This window comes from Triticum dicoccoides, chromosome 5B, assembly GCF_002162155.2.
Source record: "Triticum dicoccoides isolate Atlit2015 ecotype Zavitan chromosome 5B, WEW_v2.0, whole genome shotgun sequence".
In the NCBI taxonomy this organism is placed as follows: domain Eukaryota; kingdom Viridiplantae; phylum Streptophyta; class Magnoliopsida; order Poales; family Poaceae; genus Triticum; species Triticum dicoccoides.
This window is the reverse complement of record NC_041389.1, coordinates 59,714,421-59,726,768: the sequence shown is the minus strand read 5'-3', so window position 1 is coordinate 59,726,768 and position 12,348 is coordinate 59,714,421. Positions and strand designations below refer to the sequence as shown.

General features: G+C 45.2%; 1 protein-coding gene across 1 annotated transcript; it reads right to left on the bottom strand.

Annotated features, from left to right (window-relative positions):
- Nucleotides 1-6,282: 6,282 nt before the first annotated feature.
- LOC119307355 (germin-like protein 8-4) lies at nt 6,283-7,432 on the bottom strand. Its single transcript, XM_037583432.1, has 2 exons — nt 7,273-7,432; nt 6,283-7,041 (listed from the first exon to the last, which is right to left on the bottom strand). The coding sequence occupies exons 1-2, from the start codon at nt 7,391-7,393 to the stop codon at nt 6,482-6,484; spliced, it is 681 nt and encodes a 226-aa protein (XP_037439329.1). The 5' UTR covers nt 7,394-7,432; the 3' UTR covers nt 6,283-6,481.
- Nucleotides 7,433-12,348: the final 4,916 nt, after the last annotated feature.

Here is a 12,348-nt window from a genome sequence, read left to right as displayed (position 1 = left end):
CTTTGGGCCACATGCAGACAGTGGTACGTAGTCCTATATAGGATGATCACTCGCGTGCGACATACGCTTTGCTTCTGTGTTGGGCCCGCGAGTTCATCGTCCATCACTTTGACCCAGCGAGAGAGAGGTACGCGTTTGACAAACAAGGATGATTAATTCTTTTAGGGTTATGTTACTAGGTGTATATATAGTACGTGTCGAGGGGGGGGGGGTGACCAGCTTGGTCCATCACTTTCACCGATAGCGTAAGAGAGGTTAACTAATTTGACTTAGGAGGGGATTAATTTTTGTTTTGTCTTTGATATAGATCATGATGTGAGATTACATATATATAATAGCGCGTCTATACACATGAATCCATCCTGCTGGATCGAAGCACTACTAGGGAAAACCCTAGTAGTAGCGCGGGGTAATTGCCTAGCAGTAGCGCGGGGGCATGCCCTACTGCTAGGGCGCTATAGCTAACTTTTAGCAGTAGCGCGGGTGGTATCCGTGCTACTACTACTTAGTTGTAGCGCAGGTCAGGGCCCCGCTCTACTACTAACTAATTGAGAATAAAAAAAAATTCCATCCATGGTGGCTGCTTCTGCTCGGCATCCTCCTCCTCTCTGTCCATGGCTGCTACTGGTCCTCGAGGGCATGAAGTTGTCCATGGTGGTGGCGCTTTTCCACCCAACTTGTGCCCGCACCTCTCTTCTACTGCTGCTACAAAAGAAGATAAATTATTAGACAGAGGAAGAAAGAAATAGAGAGCAGTAGGAGGAGGAACTCACCGGTGGCCGCTGAAGTTGGAGCCGACGCCCAAAACCCTAGATGAAGCCTGGTGACCTATTGCTGCTTGGCATGGGACCCTTGACCCGGCGAGGAGGTGCAAGTGGCTGCATCCATGGTTGATCTGGCCGCCGCCATGGACGATGCTCTGCTAGTTTCCCTCTCCTTCCAACAGCGGAGAAGAAGGAGGATGGATGGGGAGGAGAGGGGTCTGCAGTGCGAGAGGAGGTCACCGGATTTGTGAGTGGCGCCGAGGTGTGAGGGCGGCAGTGGCAGTGGTTGAGGAAGGGAATCGCGGGTGGGAGGAGAAGGGGAATAGAAGAGTGCGCTGGGTTTGGATTTGGCCTCCGCACGCTATGTGTACACATGTCCTGGTGGGTCGATAGTAGTAGCACGGGTTTATACCCCTCGCTACTACTATGGCATGTCCCGGGTGGCGCACGGTAGAGACCACTTAGTAGCAGCAAGGGTTATAAACCCGCGCTACTACCATCAAGTTAGTAGGAGCGCGGATTTATACCCCCCTCTACTACTATGGCATGTCCCGGGGGGGGGCATGTTAGAGACCACATAGTAGTAGCGAGGTTTATAAACCCGCGCTACTACTATCAACTTAGTAGTAGAGGGGGTTAAAAACCCGCGCTACTAGTAAGTAGCAGTAGCGAGATGTATAAACTCGCGCTACTAGTAAGCGCCTGCCTATAAGCTTTTCCCTAGTAGTGAAGGGGGGGGGGGCGAGCACACGGCACATCATGAATGACCTCTTGCTCTGTGTGGGGACCTCTACTATTTTCAACGCATGCACCACATCAATGGTGTGCATTGGTTCGGGTATTCAACACATATGCATGTATCACACACCTCCACAAATATGTTTTGGACACACACATGCAATAACGGTTGTCTTTGGACACACTCTCACTCGCTTGGTTATGGGCGGCAAGCCTATATATATTCGTGGTCCCGCGTGGATGTCCATCATTTCGACCAACGACGAGAAAGGTTACCAGGGTGTATATATTCTTCTTCTTTGCTTCGAGTTACCGTATAGTAGGCCGACCCATTCCAAGCCTAATTAAGTTTGAGAGCATGCTACGCGTCGTGAACCCTTGCTCGGTGTGGGGATTTTATGGTTCCAAAGCATGGTGCCACATCAAATTTGCGCATTGGATATTCAAACACCACACACACCACTTTCATATACATACTTGGGCCACATGCACAGAGTGGGTTTGTCTTCACACAATACTCCCTCATGAGGTTATCGGCGACAAGCTAGCCCATTTTGAAGGGGCCGTGTGGACGTCCATCACTTTGACCAACACGTCAGGGGGAGGGTATCTCACCAAGATGTACTGTAACATGGACCAAGTGGAATCCAACTTGCGACAACAGACATGGTTTGGTCAGACTACCCGTGTGCCACGCCCGTGCCCTGCAGTCCCTCACATCAGCACAGTAGATTGGCCTCCACGAGGCTTGCCTCCCGGTCTCGAAAATATCTACTACCTCGTAATCTCAAAAATATCTACTACCTGGAAAGTTTTAATGTTTGATAGCACATGATTAGTATGTGCGCACCGTGTGCGATGTCTGTTAATCCCGCTCCGCTTCAGTCAATAGCCCCGGCATTTTACTCCCGCCTCTGCATCCCTCACAATCTCAAAAATATCCGCTCGCCCTTGATCCAAATTTTCAGTATCCCCGCATTGTTACTCCCGCCTAGTAAAATTTTCAATTGCCGCAGTATTTCCTCAAACACCACCTTGCCCCTCCCCCTTTCCACACACACCACACACTCCCCAAAACCTCCACTCACAAAGAGACACACCACCCCTGAAACCATTGATAGGTCGCCGCCATCACCGCCGCCTCCATCCTCAACCACTGCCTGTGTACTGGGGAGCTCGAGGAGCCAATGGCCCAAAAGTGGTTTATCGTGGCCTCTTCGCTTGACACCGGTGAGGTGGCTGCCAGGGTGTCCTTGTCTTCCTCCGCAGGCTCTTTATCGATCTGCCATCGCCGGTCCCCCGATCCGCCCGCCGCCGCTCCCCTACACCGGTTCGAGGACTTCCCCGTCCTCCCTCGGACCCGGTAGCCAACGAGGTCCTACATCAGGGTCTGGCAGCGGCGGTGGGGGAAGTGGGTCATCGAGATTACAGATTGGGAGACCCACACCCACCAGTGGCTCGGTAGCTTCCACATGGCCTAGCTCACGGCCACGGAGTACAACCGCTGGGAGGTCCGCTACCATGGCACGACGGCTAGGCTCAATTTCCCTTTCAGCACAGGTCCGGTCGACCTCGTTTCGCCGGATCCAGGGGTGCTGAGCTCGGGTATGGCACGGAAGGACCACGAGGCGTGGGAGCGCCTCGAGGCCGAGGCCGCCGCCGAGGCCTGCCTGCAAGAGCTCCGCTAGCAGCACCCAGAGCTCGTGGAGGCGGAGCGGGCGTTTTTTCCGGCGCGGAGGGCAGTGAGGTTATTGCGCTCTCCTCCGATGACGGGGTCGAAGGCCGCGAGGACGATGGCACGAAGGGCGCCTAGGTGGGTGGCGAGGACGAGGAGATCGACGTCGACAAGTGGAGGAGTGTCTTCCCCAACGACCCCGACGACGGCACCGGCCGAACCCGGCTCGCGGCACATCATAACTGACGAGGAAGGATTGGCTCGACATCCACTTCAACCGAAAGTAGTTTAGCTTAGTTTAAATTTATGTTTTATGTTCGGTTATGCAAAACTATATATGTTTATGTTTGAATGCATGCTACTTTCGGTTGAACCTGCTTTGAACTTGATCAAATTGAAGTTTACAACGTTAAGTTTAGGGGATCGACTAGAAACAGCCAAAAATTGCTAGAGTATATATATATCCACTAAGGGTTTTAGTCCTTTAACTTTTAAATGGTCGGCTAGAAATGGCCTTATGCCTTGTTTATTTCAGTTCTTCACAATGTGATGCTCTATATGTGCAACTATTTGCCGTGCAGTTCAATTTCATCAATAATAGTTTCAAGAATACCACTCTGAATTACGATATTTGGTTGCTGTTAAGGATATTCCAGTTAACATGCCTTTTCGGTTTTTTAACAATAACTAGTGTACTTTAGACCTGCATAATACCAGTTTGAATAATTATTTGCTTGTTTCTAAATGTTATGCCTGATGCAGTTAACACACCTTTCCACTTCTTGTTTTGCTTAACTAGTGTGCTTAAGCCTGCACACTGAAGCTATCATTTGTAGATTTTGTTGTCTACCATGGATATAATTGGTTGATGTGTAACCTATTGTGCTTAACATGCCTTTATATGTACTCATACAAGACAATATTTAGAACAGTGTTGTTTTCCATCGAGGTTAGTTTCACCGCATTGCTTACATGTAGTCACTATTGAGGATATTGGTAGCTGGTACCATATAGCCTGGGGGCTGATAAGGGATTAATCGTCGGATCAGATATTTCACGGAATATATCTGTAACCCATTTATCAGCAGGTTAACTAGGGCCATATTTAATATATCTGAGGATACATAGCAACATGCATTATACTGAATGACTAAATATGCAATCCCAGGCTACATAGCAACAAGGAAGAGTGTTACCTTAATGTTCTGATGATGTCTAGCTAGATATACATGTAATAAAATCTTATATAATGGGATGGAGGGAGAGTGTTGTACTACATCATTTTGCAATTGTTGTTTAGCTTCTAATATTAACTTGATGCATTTAGGTACATATGTCATTGCCAAACATCCACACTTCGACCCTTTCTGCGTATGAGGCAATGAGATATTCATGAACCAGCATCAAGTGAGGTGATAAAGATTGTTATTAAAATGGGTCAAAAGATGTCAATCGAACTATTTGTTTACACTTTATGCAAGACAACAGTGAACTGCAGGATGGTAAGTAAGAACCCTGTAGCCTTCTTTTTACTGCCCGTAATGAGTTGTGTTAGATGATAATGTATGAATCTTTTTTCCTTTGTAGTGGATCCTGAAGCAGTTTACTCAAGATCATCTCTCAGACTACATGATTGGCGGCCGACCATCACAAGGGGTTGGACTAGAGCCGTGCGTGCCTTCTGCATCCAGGAGAGCACAATAGGGTCATTCCGCTTCACCTTGTTCAGCAATCAGAATGTCTGTCGCCTCTTTCTTTACCATCTGTAATAGTACAATTATAGAACCCTGGTTCATCATTCTTTATTTGGTGCTTATGTAACTCTTAAACATATGAACCTATGAATCGAATAATGCATTGGTTGTTTGAACCTGATGGATATGAGTAAAGCTATAGCCTACTTTCAAGTTTAAATTAGGTACAATTTTAAATAGCAGCAATTAAATTATGGTGAAATTACGGTGTGCAGGTCATTATGGAGCACACAGTTAATAAAGCACAACGTGTGCGATGTAAAACCTAATCCGACACGGTTCATGGAGAGGTAACATGTGTAACAATGCACACAATTTCCGTTTGCAAAGCGTGTGTGATGTCACACTATCACATACGGTGCAGGAAAACTAAATGTGCGTGATTGTCTACCTATCATACACGGTTTATAACCATGAACTGTTTGTGATGTGCCAGGCATCGTAAACGTAGAGCCAATTTGGTGCGTGCCTGGAAAACTCCCATGCCTGGAGTCTGCCTGGTTTTAGGTAAAACCACAAAACTCCGACTGCGATGGCAATGCGAGCACAAACGAGTAGCAAGGTTGAAGCATTTGGGACATTCGAGATATCTGAAACGGTTATATAGGGAAAACTGTATGCATCAAGGCTCCCTATCCCCGATGGTTTCTGGGTCGTGTGGGAAGGACCCCCCTATTGCCCACACTCACTTGGCGATGGTTCCAAATGCCGTCGCGGAAAGGGGTTAAAAATGTTTGTATAGCACCTCGCTATACCAGTGTAATGTCCTCAGATGTGATGGTACTTAGATGTATTGCAACATTTTTTGGGTTAAATCTTGCTTTTGTATTACCTTAATTACATATGGTCAAACTAATTAGGATTTAACTGAGATGGAAATAAGATTCATCATAACGTAAACTCTTTGGGCTCGTAGACAACATACTTCAACTCACATGACTAAATTGGCCACAAGTTCCTCCCTTCCTCCTCTTCTAGGAAGGGGATTCAGAGGGAGTCCACAATTCATGGCTAAGTTATTGCAACCATATCATCTAAACTAAAACTACTTTTTCATACTCTGTTAGTGCCATCACACCATAACCCATAGGAAACTTCTAGTGTTACTGCATTGGATCAATTATATACTACATCTTATTTTCGGTAGTATGATGCACCGTAAAAACTCTATGTTTAGAGTACTTCCAAGGCATAGGTGTGGTGGCAAGGAACTTGGACTAATCAACCCTTAGCTCTCCCCTGAGGGATACTTAATCCTTTAAAGCATATATCTAAAAATATTGTGCCCAAAAATAGCATGCAAACACATTCATTGGTTTTCTCATGAACTTCATTGATTCTCTTATTTCAGTTACGAGGGAAGAGGACACCACTGTATTCCTTTTATTAAACAACCAAATGCTTACACTGTCACCATATTACTATATCAATCCAACAAACAACATATATTGTCACAATTCAAAAGGAAATGAAAAACTCGCGGCTCGCAGGCACACACATACATGGCATTTATTCTTTATACTATTTATAGGTGTAAACACTACGACATATTAGTAGTGGTTGTTCTCCCAGAACTGAGATTGGAGCCAATCAATCAGTTTCTTTTCCACCTGAAATGCCGTGGCCAAAACATCATCCGAAATGGGTGGGTTTGATCCAAAGACTGCATTGGCAATAGAAATAACTCCCGGGTTTTGGCTGCTGAGTGATGACAACGCAGCTGCTGGCTTGTCATGCGCTAGATTCATTTGGAAGTGGATCATTGCCTTCGGGAACACAAATACGTCACCCTTCTTGACCACCCTGGAGAAGAGCCTATTTGGGTTGGATGTGACAAATCCAAGGTAGAGAGTTCCCTCAAGCACAGTAAGGAGCTCAGTGGCACGGGGATGTATATGTGGTGTGTTCACGCCCAATGGTCCATAGTCGATGCGTGCCAGCGAGATACCAAGGGTGTTGAGGCCAGGAAAATTGATGACATTAATATTGGTGACGTTGGACCCAACCTTGCTGTTCTTAGTATCCCTAGGTTGGTCAAGCATGGCTGGATTGAAGAAATCTTCCGTGTTGACGGCCATTGGGTCCTTGCAAGAAAATCCATTTACTCGCACTGCATGCATGGAGGAAGTAACACTAAGTTTACCCGCAAAAAAAAGTGACACTGAGCTTACAAGGTAGCATGCGTTTTGAGTAAGTAGGAAATTATAACACTTTGTTTTGGTATCAACATGTAGCATGCAAAACTCATAATAACTCAGGTGTGACCACAGATATGCTACGAGAACATTACAGCATCACTGGTATTAATGCGCACATACATACACATAATACATATACATACCGGGTGACTTCATGTCGGCGACGCAGAAGTCTTGCAGAGGGCTAGGATCATAGGCAGCGGCCTGCCATGAGACCAGCGCAAGAAGCACGGCGAGGAGAAACAACGAGGAAGAGGAGGCCATTGTGAGATGCTTTGTCCATGGAGGCGTGGGTAGATGTTCTTATATAGTCGGGGTTGGCTTTGGTTCAAGGTGGCGCAAGCAAATAGTGTGGTGACATGATGTAACTTGTGCATGCATGTGAGCAAACAGGACAAGTCAAGTACGAGAGGAAATGATCAACCGGATTGAAATAGTCACCGCTAGGTGCTACAACCTGATTGGTTGTTCAACATCTCCTGTTTTCTATATATACGTATGCATGTATCTGCTCCACCAAGTAACCTTACGTGTGCATGTGCATACATATTTTGCACGACTGAGCACACAACTTGGTCGACAATCCTTCTGGTTTTCTTCCTCCGTTCTCCGGGCGGTGCCATCTAGCCCGGCTCTCCGGGCGGTGCTATCTAGCCCATGCTCATCATAGAGACCGGAGATATGCACGGGCAATTCAACCGAGTAGCATTTGCATGCTTGCAAGAATGGTGGATAACGACAATGACATGAAAACAGAAATCATCATCATATCTTTATCTAATGCGTCATACTACCTACTCCTATAAATAAACAACATAAAAAGAAATTGCATGCTTGTAAAAATGGTACATTCTCCAAGTATTACGTTAGCTCATGTATCTGAACCCTTTTTATTATTATTTTGGTTTCAGAGTTACAATGGAATTATGGATCATGACAATAATAAATCCTCACCAAAAAAGTAGTAAAGAATCGCGATTTTGCTTGTCACAACCGCCTATCATCTGCAGACAGTACTGAGCATTTTAAGAATTATGATAGTAATGCAACGACATTAAGTTTTTTTTTCTTTTTGCGGGTGGACATTAAGGTTGCACTAGACAATTTGTTGAGTGTGCACTTACGACTGCAATCGTACGTGAATTTGAGAGCAGGTAATTAATGATGACCTGTTCAATGATGGAAAAGTCAGTGGTTGTGACAAACATGAGATCATTAAAGTTAGGTCGGTGACATGCTTCATATCTCTATGCAGCTACGTGTACTATTTTTAATATTATATATACGAGGATTCAATATTGTCAGGAAGAAAGTTCCAATGTACGGATGGTCCTAGGCTTATCCCTTTCGAAAAGTTGTATAGTCAATCATATCCCCGCAAAAAGAAAGTATAGTCAATCATACGCCATAGTTCACCCGATAAAAAATAATAAATCATATGCAACAGCTGAAAAAGGATGTACGGACAAAGTGGCGCGTTTGGCGCAAGGAAGGTTGGAGACGAGGAGGGATATGGGGTCGTATGTCATCGTCTTCTTGCCACAAAAAATAACCCATTTAATACAAATTTTCATTTTAAACCTAATTTAAGCAAACTGCTGTCAGTTTTTACTTCTATTAGGCTTCCTCTGGTTCATAGGATAGGAATATTATAAGAATAGGAAAAATCATAGAAAGTGAACATCTAAATTTCTATAGAGAAAGACATGTCATTTGATGCATATGACAATTTTTTTTCCATTGAGTCTAGACTAATATATACTTTTTCTTTGAAATATGAAGGACTGGTTCCTATCCTACATATAAATAAAAATTCATTCCTAGAAATCAAAGGGCTCCATAGGAATTTTTTCTTTGAAAATCCTATCCTATGAAATTCCTGCAACATTCCTACAAATGAAAGGAGGTCTTAGACCTCCTCTGGTTCATAGGATAGGAATATCATAGGAATAGAAAAATCATAGAAATTGGGATGACATGCATCTAAATTTCTATAGAGAGACACATGTCATGTAATACATAGGGTAGGAATTTTTCCATTGAGTCTAGATTAATATTTTATTTTCCTTTAAATTATGAAGGATTGGTTCCTATCCTACACAGGAATAAAAAGCCATTCCTACAAACCAAAGGGCTCCATAGAAATTTTTCCTTTAAAAATCCTATCCTATGAAATTCCTACAAGATTCCTACACACCAAAGAAGGTCTTAGGCCTTCTTTGATTCATAGGAATATTAGGAACTGTAAAGGATAGCAACTTTGTAGGAAATTCCTTTGAGGCCCTTTGGTTTGTACGAATGAATTCCTATTCCTATATAGGATATGAATTAACCCTTCATATTTTAAAACAAAAAACATTAGCCTACACTACTAGGAGAAAGCTTGTAGATAGAATCTTAGCAGTAGCGCGCGCAAAGAGAGAAACGCTACTACTACTTAGTCGTAGCGCGGGGCACCAACCAGCGCTACAAGTAGTAAAGTAGTAATAGCGCGAGGCAACAGGCAGCGCTACTGCTAAGTGGTCCCATCGCAACCGGCCGGGGCTGTCCATAGTAGTAGCGGTTGGCAAACATCAGCGCTACTACTAATCCCATAGCAGTAGCGTGTGTCGGTGGCCCACCGCTACCGCTATGTGTGCACGATGCCAGCAGGTGGGCCCCGATTAGGCCTTGTACAACGAGAGGTGCTTAGAGAGATGCTTAGAAAAATAAACCGGGTTTTTCTGAAGCACCGATGCTTATTTGTACATGATAGACGCTTTGTTAAGCGTCTATGCTGTACAAATAGGCACCGGTGCTTAAGAAAAGCCTGGTTTATTTCTTTAAGCACCTCCCATTGTACAAGGCCTTAGCAACAACGCTGGGCTACCGACACGCGCTACTGCTATGGAGCTTAACAGTAGCGCTGGTAAGCTTGCAGCACTACTGCTACGCGTAGCGGCCACCTTCCCCCCTCCCCCTCCCCTTTCCCTCTTTCCCATCTCCCTCCTGTACCTCCCTCACTTAGTTCTTCCTTCTCCCACCTCTCTTCTCTCCCCATTAATGCCCCCATCTACCATCTCCTCCATTAATGACCTCTCTTTCTCTCTAGCTTCTTTCTCACTTTATTTGTCTCTCCCTCCTTCCCTTTCCCGACTCATACCTTTATCTCACAAGCTAGCTCTCCCTCCCTCTCCACTAGTTAGGTAGAGCATCTCCTTCCAACTAGATCTACCATGCATCTTTGTCCTACTACTTTTGATCCCTAGATAGCGGCATCGACCATCTACTGTACGTGTGCTCGATCGATCCCTCTCTCGGGACGATAGGTGAGAAAAAAGTTGTGCTTTGCAAGATGGAGGGTTTGGGAAAATTGTGTACATGGGGAATCAAAGATGGCTCAAGAAGGATGACCCTGGAGAAACCATGGAGATCTATTCAATGGTGAGGCTGAGCATCGAGGACCTCCACGTAAGAGGAGCGGCGCCGAAATTGATGAGTTGTTGAAAAACTGGGAACGGTGCCCTGCGTTGGGAAAGATGATAAGGCACCGGAGCCGCTGCTGAAGGTATGGAAGATGAGGTCTGTTTTCTAGGACTTGGAGTACTGGCCCAAACTCGACACGCCTCATTGCCTTGATCAAATGCATATCACGAAGAATGTCCTTGAGAGATTTCTTGCACAATGATGAACGTGCCAGATAAGACCAAGGATGGGCCGAAGGTAAGAAGAGACTTGGAAGATTTGAAAATCATGGTAGATCTCCACATGCCGCCTCGTAAAAAGTCAGAGGAGATGGAGACAGAGACAGAGGCAGGGGACAAGGGCAAAAAAGTCAACAAGAAGGAAGAGAATTATTGCTCCCCTTCTTGCTTCACCTTAAGTCCGAAGGAGATCGATCAATTCTTTAACTGCCTTACCGGAATCAAAGTTAGTTCCGGTTACTGTGGGAAGATAAGCAGATTTTTGGACACCAAGAAGAAAAGGTTCAACGGGATGAAGTCTTATGACTGTCATGTGATGATGACACAGATCCTTCCAGTTTCCCTTAGAGGTATACTGGACAAGCACTCTATGAGACGCTTACTGGTCTCCACAACTTTTTCGATGTTATCTCTCGAAAGTCGATCAATGTGAAGCAGATCCGAAGGCTATAGGAAGAGATCATTGTCATACTTAATGAGCTTGAGATTTACTTCCCGCCGGCGTTATTTGACGGCATGGTGCATCTGTGTGTCCACATTGTGGACGAAATCATCGGCCTCAGGCCGTCATTCCATCACAACATGATGCCATTCGAGAGGATGGATGGGGTCATCAAAGGATTCATTCGTAACATTTCCCGTCCGTATGGAAGCATCATGCAGGGCTACCTGACCCAAGAGTGCATCTCCTTCTGTGAGAATTATCCAGGCAGCGAAAACCCTATTGTTGGTTTGCCCATTAACAAGCACCTTGGGAGGCTCGGAGGAGAGAAGGTCACACGAACGGCCGGAAGAAATTGCATGTTGACCACTCGGGTCAACACAACGAGTTGGACATAGCTAACTTAGTAGTGCTACAACACCTAGACGTGGTAGATCCTTTCATGGAACTACACAAACAAACCACATCACAAAGAAGTACGGTGGCAAGGGGCTAGACAAGACAGACATCGGAGTTACTAGAGAGCACAACTCCACTTTCTTGCGTTGGTTCAAAGAGCATGTTTTTGCTAATCCCCCGGAAGAGGGCAGTGTGGACGGATTGCGCATACACGCTTGTGGCACCCCGGCTCAGAGCACCGGTTTACCTTGCATTGCCAGCCTAGAGATCATGTCTTCTGGCAATACACAACAACTTGATACAGAAATACCACCGCTTTATTGATCTATTGCGAAAACATAGGTTCGAGGATACATAAGGAAGCGAGGCCAAACAGCACAGACGGTGGTACTGCACTGATGTACATTATTTAGTAGACATGACAAGAGCCTCGATGATAACAATACAGCTACGCGGTAGTGGAACGACGATGTAGGGGAACTCCATCTCATAGGGACACTGCTGGGAGACGGCCTAGACTGCGATGAACAATTCAACTCCGACTTCTGGTACAGCTTCTCCTGAAACTGGCATGACATGCCAGGTGAGTACTTTGAATGTACTCGCAAGCTCACAACAAGCAAAGAAATAATGACAAACAATAACATGATACTTAAGTAAGTTATATGCAAGAACAAGACATGCTACTCATGAAG